Here is a 12,709-nt window from a genome sequence, read left to right on the forward strand (position 1 = left end):
GCAGCGGCAGAGAGCGTCCTGTGTGCTCTGCTCCCCACATCACCATGACTTTAACACGGAATCCGAGGCAGATGTTTGTAATGCGTCTCTCGCTGGTGATCCCATTTGATACAGTTATCGTATCTTCGCCGGGTAGTAAACTTTAGATGCATGCAAATATGCGTTATACCACCGGCTTACTCATTTTTAAGTAGCGATCAAGAGGCGTACAGGCGGCGATACATTACCATTCTATGAACAATGTCAGCGCACATAAGCTCTCCGCCGCCCAACAGGAGCTCCCTTTCCACGGCATCATCGTCGTACGAGAAGACAGACCGACTGGAGATGGAAACGCAGATCCGATACCGGCTGGTGCTGTTCGGCTTGTGCGTAATCACAGCCGCCGCTACGTTTGCCGGAGGTGTATGTTCCCTGCTCTCTCTTTTACGGATGAGGAGAAAGACCTCGTTGTGTCTCATCGTGGTTTCCATGTCAGTGGACGACATACTCGGTGTGGTCCCTCTCTCCATATTCACGCTACTGCAGTGGGAAGGAGGAGATGAGAGAGTGTCCGAGTCGCTGTGCACTTTGTCGGGACTTCTTTACGTGTTTCTGGGCGTCTCTTGCAACATGAAATCATGTCTTATAGCAGCTTACACGTTTTATGTCACGAAAAGATTTGGAGTGCTCCGGTCTGTCCGAAGGCCATGGAACGTGATGTGGGCAATAGGCGCCGTGTGGGCTGTCAGCCTGGCCGTCAGTGTGTTGCCGGTGTGCGGTTGGGGCAGTTTTACGCCGGCCTCTCTCGGCTGTTTCCCCCAAAGCGACAGTTTTTACAACCTCCTGCTTTTGGCTTTGTACTCCCTGTGTGTCTGTGGTCTGCTGTTCTTCTTCATTCCTCTCACACATCAGCTGTTGTGCTCCAGGGAGCCTCAAAAAACGTTGTTCCCAAGCTATGTGGAGATAGCAGCAATAAGGGCGCTCAGTGGCTCTGCGACGCTCTGTGACCTCCCGTCTCTTTCTCCGGACAGCCTAAACAAAACGTTCTGTTCCTATAACGAGCTGAGCCCCAGCTCTTTAGGGACCGGCCGGGAGCGCACTAGGGACAAAGTGGATCCCTGTCAGACCCCGGCCTCTGACAAAGGTCTTGTGGACACCGCTATTGGGGACATCCCAGTGGCCTTTGCGCAAAAGCGCTTCTCCATGATCTTGGCTGTTCTTCGAGTTGTTCTTTGGATGCCAATGATGGTAAGCATAAGCATGCAGCGTGGCAAGGCAAATCCAATGTAAAATACAGCCAAAAGTAATAGCCTATATTGTTTATAGTAGACTCTATAGCCCAAGTCTATGTCCAATAAGTTCCAAAACATTTCAGGTGTTGACATATAATAGGCCTATCTGACCCATTTGCAGTGTTATCACTGACTTATCTCACCAACAATGAATTTCAAAAGTAACATGAATTATAGGGATATGGTTTGTCTACAACCAAATAGTCTATGTCCCAGAACATGAACAGCATCTGAACACTTGGAGAACCCCCTTAATGCCAGCTGTGTGATGGATTTAATTGCTCAGCTGACTCAGTAGTAACCTAGTTTATGTTTTTCCTTGGCTCTTTATTTTGGTCTGATTTAGGCCAATATTTTAACCAGTGCAATTTAGGTTGGAGCTGGACATAATCTGTAAATCAGTAAATGTATTTATTGTTTCACACGTTTTTTAACACGTTTTAACAATGGACATGATCAGAAAGATTATTAGAGTTATATTTCTATTTCCTTGCCTTTCAAACCCCCCAGACTTCCGTGCTGGTGCGTTTGGCAGTGAATGCACGCAGCTCAACCGTAGAGACACTAAGCTTCTTTCTCACCTTGCTTGGACCTGCCACCACTCCTCTGTTTGTCCTCTCTGAGCGCTGGATCCATATGCCTTGTGGCTGCTTTATCAACTGCAAAAGGGATCCGGCGCAGGAACCTTCAGGTAGAGTCTATACACTACACTAGCCTATAATTATGGCCAATACAAAGCTATTGAGCTTAAGATCATCTTCTTTAACATCTCTCAAACTTTTTCATGTCAAGGACGGACCCATACATTCATTATGTATTTGCCTGCGGACCCCCATTTGAAAATATTTTGTGCCAGGGTCCGCCACAAGATTTATTTATTTTACATTTAATTATTTCAAGATATCTTGAACACAGCGTGTTGTGAGCTTGTAGATGTTTTATTTTCAAATAGAATATAAGGTTAATGTAGTTAACTAATTTTGCTGTGGACCCCCTCAAAAACCCCTGGGGGTCCCCAGACCCACATTGAGAACCACTGCCAATACGAAACATACCCGTATGTAAACTTTTGTTGTTTTTTGTAGGAGCAAGAATTGAAGGTATTCACATTTCTTTTTCTTCCACAGAGCTAAAAAGAAGATTTGAGTTCACACTGTCCTTCCAGCAAGGCTATGGGGTGTACAAGTTATCCCACGTCACCAAATCTCATCAGAGCCCATCTGCTGAAAAGGCCTCCTACCACAACCTCTTCAACTGTGACTTCTCTGAAAGCCGCCTCCACACGCTGGACAGCGGTGGCCTCTCCAGCTTACAGGCTGATTTTGAATTCAGCACCACACACCCGGTGGACAGCTCCTCACACGTAGACCTGCTGGAGGCAGTGGCTGGCGGAGGGGAGGCCCTCGCAGACTGTGATCCTCTTCCCCACGAGAGCCACGAGGAGGACGATGACGGTTTCCACTGTGTCCCTTTGCTGCCGTCCTTCTCCGGTCACCCGTGTGACCAGGACCACGACATCAACGACGCGTCATCAGTATTCGACGGGCCGGAGAGGAGGCTGTCGCACGAGGAGTGTCGGAAAATTGAGCTGACGGACTGGGAGTGGTGCAGAAGTAAATCAGAGAGAACGACTAGACAGGTAGACCACAGCAGACGCATTAACCTTTCAGCCGTGACATCAGTTAGTCTATTACTCCGATACCGAGCAGCCTCCTCAACCAAATGATATTAGTCTTTATGGAGTTTAATGCTGCATGGTCTCAGTTGGATCTTTAGCCACTCAATACATTCCAGTTACCAATACTCACAGCCTAATGCTTATTCTACTCCAGGGGTCTTCAACGTTTTCAGGCCAAGGACCCCTTATCTCTGAGAGAGACGAAGCAGGGACCCCCACTACATATTGTATAGGTTGGATTAACTTGTATTTTCATTTATTTAACCACTTGAACTGTCAATACCTACTAGTTTGCTCTTCTTTTCCCTCTAGTCTACACCAAACCTCTGTGCCAAAAAATAGCCGATCTACAAGCTCACAACGCAGTGCGAGGCGGTGTGAGCTTGTAGATCTGCTATTTTTTGGCTAATGTTCCACTAAGAATAGGGATGCTAGGGTTCAAGTGATCAAACATGATCATACAAAGATTTGGCAGACCCCCTGTAGTAACACTGAGGACCCCCTAGGGGTCCCGGACCCCCTGTTGAAGACCTCTGGTCTACACTATACTACTATATTCTACACTACTATAAATGGCTTAAAACTAATCTTTTGGATCATATAATTACAAAGGAGATTTACTCATCATGTCATTCTGAGCTAACTAATGAATTTTCCATTGTTCTATCTCTGTGTTTACTTTCAGTTCAAACGGAAATGAGATGTTGTCTCTCTCATTAGCCACAGGGCAAAGAAATACACAGCTGGCAAATTGGAGCAGGAAACTACACAGATGTCAAATCATTGTGCAAATGATAGTTTGTGCATTGATAGCACAATCTATATGGCAACCGCTTACTGTAGTGTACATTGTCATAATCCGTATACTGTGTGTGTGTGTGTGTGTGTGTGTGCGTGCATGTGTGTGTGCGCGCGTGTGCGTTTGTGCGTGTGTGTGTGTGTGTGTGTGTGTGTGTGTTTGTGCGTGTGTGTGTTTGTGTATGTGTTCGCATCATAGTACCTTTCCTTGTTTATGATTGTTGGCCTATTGATTTGATCATAGTTACATTTCCTCTGCCTTAGCCTTATAGGCTATCACCTCTCTGCAGACCAATTACAGCAGCATTCATAAAGCCTTGTTGGATTTATTTTATTTATCATGTTAGTTATCACAGTCCAAGACAGTTTATTGAGGTGTAATACTGTAATTCTCGGAACCCCGGGATTCTCTATGATAGGGCTCTCTCTCTATTTGATTGAATCTTGTCTTCTTTCGTCACAGTGTTTGTGCTGTTTCAAGGTCTGTCTGTCTGGCAATGATGAATACGTTTTTGAAAAGTGTCTTTATATTATGGTGTGAAGGCAAAGGCTTTTAGTTGTTTAGGAAATATGGAATTAAAAGTAAACAAGAATTCTGTTTTCAGGCCAAGGACCCCTTAGTTGAGAAAGAGATGAAGTTGGAACCCCCACAACCTTTTCATAGATTCCAAATAGTTTCATTGTTTGACAGCACAATCATCGGTGTATTTTGGATTGATGACAATTTGTGTTTTCAGATATTTAACCACTTGAACCGTCGAAACGTAATACATTTGACATTTCACTCTGTACTTAGTCTGCTCTTTTTCCCCCTCTACACGAGCTTGTAGATCAGCTATTTTTGGCTAAAGTTCTCAGAATATGGACACTAGGGTTCAAGTGGTTAATATAAAAAAAGAGAAAAAAGGTTTCTATCACTCAAAGATTTGGAGGACCCCCTGTAGTAACTCTGGGGACCCCCTAGGGGTCCCGGACCCCCTGTTGAAGACCCTGATACCCTGGCAATATTATTTAAACAGAAAATATGTATTTTCACCTGAAATAAATGTCAACATCAGTTGAAAATATGTTGTTTAACAAAGTATAAATTAGTCTTTGTACACCCAAACATCTAAATACATAATAAGCACAAAAATGGAGAAAAATCTATATACAGGGCTGGGGCACACGCCACACAGTAAACCATTTATATCTCGTCACCTGGTTACATTATGTAAACTCTAGTTAAATTAGCATGCAGCATTTTACTGGGCAATATACCTGCTAATGTTGTCATACCATGTGTAGGTCTATGAAGGTCCACAGGTTCTGCCATTGATTTGTAAAGGTCTTCAATAGCTGCCGATTCAAAGGTCAACACGGGTCACCAATACAATTCAAGTCAGTTTGTTGATCCATGTTGCACGTTAATTATTCATGCCTCTGGCTACAAACTCTACCACACCGTAACAATACTACTACTACTGTAACTTTTATGTCCGTTTTGTGCTTAAGCTCATTCTACTGCTAAATCTTAATGTTAGAAATGTATTTTAGTCTTTGTTGAATGTTGGGCATCGTGCTCCAACTGAATTGACAACATTGGAATGACAGATCCTTTGAGGGAGGATTACAGATGTAGTGGAAGGAACAGACTCGCTGAGCTCCACAGCAGAGCATTTCCTGCCACAGGCATCACCTGTGAACCAGACACCAGAGAACAATAACACTGTGAGATTGTGGTGAACTCAAAACAAACTGGGTCACAAGCAGTGGCAGCTGTATGAACACAAACACGTTCAAGCATATAGCATGTACAGAACTGTCACACATGCCAAGTGCACACAGGCCATGGACACACACACACACACACACACACACACACACACACACACACACACAACACCTCACACATGCACGCACACACACATCAAGTGCCCACACTTACAAATTAATCACAGTATGGCTCAAGGACACACACACCTGGATACAAAACATGTGTTGTACTGAAATGTGTTAGTTTGAAAATGGCTGGAGGATATAAAATCCATGAAGCGTGCATTTGCAAGTAGGCTTTAGTACTCACTTTGCTTCATGAATAAGTCAGAGATGCTGACTGCTTGTGTTGTTTGCATGTGATGCATTCGTGCACTCTCTCGCGTGCGCACGTGTGTGTGTGTGTGTCCAAGTTAATATGCATCAGTTTAGTGATTGAATGGAATTTATAGAGTGCTACGCTATGATTAGTCCATTTTGATATACGCACGCACATGCAAACGCACGCACGCACACACGCATGCACGCACGCGCACACACACGCACAAACACACACACACACACACACACACACACACACACACACACAAACACACACACACACACACACACACACACACACACACACACACACACACACACACACACACACACACTAGACAGCAGATACAAATCCAAGCCTAGCTTGTGTGGGATTTATGGTCCTTCCTGCCAGTGTTGTGTTCCTGATTAACAGGCTAGATGTCATTACCCAGCATCCTCCCTGCGTGCTGCCAGCACATCTGTCCCTCAGCATGCACAAGGACAGGTGGAGTTAGGCCTTAAGACATCTTTAGCCTCTGTGTGACTTATACACTCTATCTTGACCACATGAACCCCCTGGCATTTTGCAGTGCATTTCAAAATCAGTGGTGGAAAAGGTCCTGCAATTTTGTACTTAAAGGGGCACTCCACCACTTTTCAACCTATGTTCATATAATTGGTCCTCACTCAAAAATTGCTTTTTTTCTTTTTTTTTTTCTTTTCAGAGGAGGGCTGTGGGCAGGTCAGAAACCCATCGTCTTGTGACATCATCGATTGCCAATCCAGCTTATAGAAACTGCAGGCTTTCTATTCCTGAGAAGTTGCAATTTTAAAGTGGAAGCCATTGTTCTCGCGATAATAAAAATCTAAATATTTTTTTCAAAAATATGGATTAAAATTTATTTTTGGAAAATGATGATGTCACAAGACGATGGATTCTGAACTTCCCACAGCTCTCCTAGGAGACTTGGACTGAGTAGAAAAAAAATTGGGTAATTTTATCATGAACATTAGTGAGGACCTATTATATGAAGACAGGTTGAAAAGTGGTGAACTACTCCTTTAAGTATAACGTATCTCACCATTTCCCCATTAACGCCTAGTCTTACATGTCTACAATCCTCCATAGTCATTCAAATGTTACAGAACACATCTGAATAATTTAGTAAAAACTGCTTAGTCTGGGTGCCCGTGGGGCGGCCCGTCTGCGCCGTCGGTGCGGGCCTCGTAGCTTTGGTTCCAACCGGAGACCCCTGACTCGGGGCCAAACGCCCGATCGGGGAGGGTCCGGAGACAAACGCCCCGATCTCAATCTAGCAAGTTGATTCACATGACATATTTAAATGAATGGTGGCTTCCTTGAAAATTAAACAAACCATAGTATATACTTTGCTTAAAACAGTTATTTAATGGTGCATCATGTGATTTACTCGGGTAAAAATAATTTCTTCTTTCTAAGTAGGTTATTTCTAATAATCGAGAGCCAAGTAAGTGTGTAATGAGGGATGTTAAAACATCTACGAGTATATACGCATTTCTCTTACTATATTTCTCTCTCATCTCACTTTAAACCACTCACAATCTTTATATTATAGACCATTTTTGGTTCACCTATTTTACAGGCGCCCTTTCTCCATTTGCACTTCCTGCTATCATATTTATAAGATCTGGGAATTAATCTGATCTGTCATTCACATTCACGCGCGTGTTCCTCCATGACTAAATAACTAGGCATGCTGACATATCGTCACTGTCGGACAGAAACCTTGTATCTCCATCTTTCATCTTTTTATGTTTTTGAATATAGCCGGTTTAGAAGTTTAGAACATGTTCAAAATAGGGATGCCATTTTGAAAGTGATTACGTCTATCTGTAGGTTTTATACATATTAATATTTAATATTAGCAAGAGCTTGTGGAGGAACATTTTATTTTTCCATTTCCTGAAAAGTCACAGGTTGGACATACAAGTTTTCTCTGTCTCCCCCAAAAGAGTAGCCTGGTAAACCACATGGTCACAGAATTCAATTTAATTTTCATTCAGCAGCCCGAATGAAAATGAAATTGAATTCCGCTACCGGGTGGTTGTTTACCAGGCTACCAAAAGAGTACAGAAAATGATGCAGTGTAAATTGAGAGTCTGAGAGAGAAATAACATGATTATATCCCATTTCACCATGTTAGGCTACTGATGAATTGGCACCCAATGTCATTGTGAGATTACAAATATGGCTAAATATTTTACGGTGCAATGAGGCATTCACCATCTTCCCATATGATGGTGCTTCTAACATCCCCTGATGGTTTCAATATAAGTTTACTGACATACATCTTCTAGATGACAAATATACCAGCTTATCAGTATGAGATTAAAAATGGATATAAATGGATCTTGTAAATGAAAAATGGCTGGCCAAGATTGAGCCCAGGAGAAATTATGTTTTTAACATAACATTGAAAACCTTTTTGAAATGTGCTTTAGATTTGCTTGATACTGTTCTATAGCCTATAGTAGGCTTCCAAAGACGGAACCACACATTGTTAAAGCTATACCAGTCTAATTTGGACTTCTATCCATTAGCATTAGCAGAGATTACCCCTGTCTTCCAACATGTTGTGTACATTAGTGTATACTATGCAATGTATAATTTATTAGATCTCAGCAGTGGCAGCAAGCCAGCACAAGGCCACAATGCAGGATGGTCAAGGCGGGCCCCACAGCCCATCTCACTTTTAACCAGAAGCGTGGCACTGGTGACGTAATGTCAGTCAGGAGCGAGTAGAAGTATTCTGACATAAGTAAGCCTTAAAATAACCAGTAACAAGTAAGTCTGCAGTGCACCCCACAATTATTATACTAGTAATAGACAACAGACTACCATACTGTACATAGGAATGGAAAGAAAATAGAAAGGACTATGCATAGATCTAATATTATCTAGTGTATTTACCGGTAACCTTTATATATACAGGTAAAATACCATTGAGAACCGTTTTACAAGGGAGCCCTGTTCAGGACAAGCAGCAGGACAACTTGCAAACATACGGTAGAGAAAGAGACTGCAACACTACATATTCAATAAAGTCTTGTTGGTGCACGGCTCAATAGTAACATGAGGTAAAGAAGAAGTCGCCAGCACACAAGGAAATCCTTTTCACATGATTTATATACCCCTCTGGACAGAGACAACAACGTTCTCTCTGTCCATTTTTATTTACCCCTCTGGACAGAGACAACAACGTTGTCTCTGTCCAACAACGTTGTCTCTGTCCAGAGAGGTAAATAAATCATGTGAAAAGGATTTCCTTGTGTGCTGGCAACTTTGCCTCAACTTGCAAACATACACAGAATAAAACATAACTAACAATCACATTATAGACCAAAAAACAACTTGAAGTACAAACAGTCATAAGGCAGTAGAAATACGTTTCACACCATTTAGGTGGTGAAGCAAGTGCACTGTCCAATGAGGTTGAACTGTAATCTTATAAAAGACCAAAGTGTTTTGTAAGTGCACATTATTGGTAATGACACGTAGACAACATTGCTGTGTCTACTCTAATCTGTGCACACAGATAAAACACAAGTGCAATGATTGATTCAAATAAATAAATAGAAAGATGATTACTGTATGTCATAGTGATATGTGCACTTTCTGGTCTTTTAGCTGGAACACAGGGGTGCACCTCGATAATTGAGTACCTGAGACGAATAACAGTATAAGTCCATATTTGAATTTCTTTGAATATATATATTTTTGGATTTACCAGACTGTAAACCACAAACTAGTCATTTTTAAAACGTTAAATAGTTAATGCAACCCCCCCCCCCCTCATTTTGTTCAGTTCTCTGTTTTAATGTTATCTGCTCCCTTTGTCTGCTGAATATTGCTTGTACAGACTTTTAGACTGTTGTTCCGCAAACTGTTGGAGATTGGAGACTGTTTTTCCACTTTCCATAAGTATTATGTCTTATAATTCCTAATATATATGAGTTAAGTAAAAAAATCTAACTTAACAAAATGAGGGGTGAGTACATTAAGACTTTAAGAAATGAAAAACTTCTAGTTTGTGGTTTACAGGTAAATAAAAAAAAAATCTTTATCCAACATTTTAAAATACAGACTTATGAGAGAAGCCAAGCTAATGGTTTGCTTGGTAATTCAATGTATTCTCTATGTAAACCAGCTTTTAAAATTTCCAAGCTTTTTTTCATGCTTGGAAATTTTAAAAGCTGGTTTGCATAGAGAATACATTGAATTACCAAGCAACCCATTAGCTTGGCTTTTCTGTATGTGAATGAGGCATTAGACTGTTATTCTTCTCAGGTACTCAACTGGTGAGCAATTTGGGAGCGCATGCAGGCCCAGATCTAGCCCAATTTGGACCCTAGGCAGGTTTTCTTTAACATCTTAACATCAGGGAAGCAAGCACGACTCCAATACATCAGCATTCTTACCAGGTGCACAGTTGGGAAAGTAACTTTTACAACAAAATATCTAAAAGAGAATACCAGCACTCACAGAACTTTTATTTAAATCTACAAATTGGCATGGTACACTGCAGAGCAAACAGCACAACGTACGCGTTTCGGCATCAATCCTTCATCAGCGTTGTATGCATGCCAACTTGTAGATTTAAATAAAAGTGCCTTAAATGACAGTTCCGTGAGTGCTGGTATTCTCTTTTAGAGATTTTCTTGTAAAAGGTTTTCTTTAACACAAATGCATTAACTGTTCAACAATGTGGTAGAGGTGTACTGTGCATAGGGTGCTGCGACGTCGTCCTTGTCGGCCCCGTCGCAGCACAGCCAAGCTGCATAGGCTCCCAGTTCCAGGCAGCAGACAGACAGACAGGCAGTAGTATCACAAGGTTAATTCACCCATGCACACAGTGTGACTTGCAAACGAGTGATAGAATGCCGATCGCGCAAGTGTGTCATCATTGATTTCAGAATACTATACCACCACCTGAGCGCACGGATAGATAATATTAGATTGATTGATTATTCAGTCTCTGTTATAACCTCTGTGCACCGGAGATTAAAATGTCCTCACTGAAACCATTCTCTGGGCCGAATCATTTCTCCATAGTTGTCTAACCCAAACCAGCATGTTCCTGAAGACTCCCCATCATCACACAGACAGATTTGTAGTCAGAGTATACTTTGGTAAGACTACAAGTGGGTACTAGTCCTAAGGCTAAGGTCCCAACCTTCATATTGAGCTGTTGTTGGGTGTGTCCACATAAATACACCTTTTTTGCTATCTCCATATCATGACGTTTGTCACAATGGTTGTTTTATATGCCCTGCAGCGGTCAACAGGTGGTCTGTCCATCCCCCTGTGTGCCTTCCAGGGCACAGTGTCTCTGCACGCGCCCACCGGGAAGACACTCTCTCTCTCCACCTATGAGGTCAGCAGTGATGGACTCAAGATCTCCCCCAACAATGCCAAGAAGGTAAGAGCAAACTTCCTCTTCTGGGACAAAAGTTGTATAGCTCTGACTGAGCTGATTTCAATGCACTTTCAATTGAAACAAAAACACTGTTTAATAAAATTTGGAGAATTTATTTTGAATAGACAAAAGAAATAGCAGACACTTTGACAGGTAATTACAGCTGAAGGCATTAGTGTGTTTCATTTAGTGCCAGCATGGACAGCTCATTAACGGTTAACTGCATGCTAGCAAACAGAAGCACATAACATACAGTATGTGAATGAAACAAAACACTGTGTTCATAATTCTTGCTGTGAAAATGAATGCTGTGACCTAGCGTCCCTATTCGGGAGCGAACATTCTGCAAAAATAGCCAATCTACAAGCTCAAAATGAGTTGGGTTGCGATGCGGTGTGAGCTAGCTTTATGTCAGCCAAGATATTTGGCGAATATTTGTGGAAAAAAGAGAGGGATCCTAGTATAGACCCCTGGCTGTGGGATGCTGGTCAAAGAAGTACTGTATACTGTATACTGTTGGCAGGATTTAAGTAGTCTCGCGTGGCCAGACTGTTGCCTCCGCGATTTGGTCAAATGCTCCCGGCATACAGTCTGGTAAAGGGAAATAGAAACGATGAGTGCGAGATGAAGCGGAAGTGAAGCCCCCTCGTCACTTCCGTTTCAGTCTCATATCGCACACATTTATCATTATATAAATAAAAATCATATAAGCATGTTTAGCTTGCTGCTTAGCAGAAATGACATTTTAAAATATATTTTCTTGAACGGTAATGCCCGTTTCCATTACTCGCCGTTAGGGAGCTGCTGTTCCATACTCTATATAGCATTCAGAGATTGTGGAATAGTTGTCTGGCTACGCGAGACTAGGATTTAAGTGGTTCAAATTGAATTTATTGTCACAACATTAGTTTTATTTCATAAATGTCCTGTCCTCCTCTCTGAAGGTGGAAGTGTACCGATCCAAGTCAGTGGGCCATGAGCCCAGTGCAGACGACCCTGCATCAGGATCCCAGACAGTGAATGTGAGCACTGGAGAGGTAGACATGGAGATGACGATCGGGGTAGGCGGCAGGGTGGAGGACACCAACGTGAAGATCCACCTGGAGGTTCTGGAAATCTGTGACAACGAGGAGGCCATGGACAGCGTCTCCATCATCTCCAACATCAGCCAGTCGTCCACCCACGCCCGCTCCCCGTCCCTGCGCTACTCACGCAGGGAGAACCGCTTCGTCTCCTGTGACCTGGGCGAGACAGCCTCCTACTCGCTTCTCATTCCCAGCGGCGGCAACCCCGACACGGACAGCATCAACATCAGCATTCCCGACACGGTGGAGGCCCACCGGCAGAACAGCCGACGTCAGAACCAGGAGTCTTCCGGGTATCGAGAGGAGATACAGTTGCTCAACGAGGCCTACAGGAAGCAGGCTGGAGACGGGGAGGAATGA

The 12,709-nt window shown here is 42.7% G+C and overlaps 1 protein-coding gene across 1 annotated transcript; it reads left to right on the top strand.

Moving 5' to 3' along the window:
- Window positions 1–327: 327 nt before the first annotated feature.
- On the top strand, window positions 328–12,709 carry LOC308290501 (putative G-protein coupled receptor 149; the record flags this gene model as incomplete). The annotated part of the gene is made up of 5 exons (XM_080732360.1): window positions 328–1,230; window positions 1,785–1,965; window positions 2,402–2,913; window positions 11,124–11,267; window positions 12,209–12,709. The coding sequence occupies 5 exons, from the start codon at window positions 328–330 to the stop codon at window positions 12,707–12,709; spliced, it is 2,241 nt and encodes a 746-aa protein (XP_080588486.1).

This window comes from Nannobrachium achirus, assembly GCF_963921795.1.
Source record: "Nannobrachium achirus genome assembly, chromosome: 8".
NCBI classification, from domain to species: domain Eukaryota; kingdom Metazoa; phylum Chordata; class Actinopteri; order Myctophiformes; family Myctophidae; genus Nannobrachium; species Nannobrachium achirus.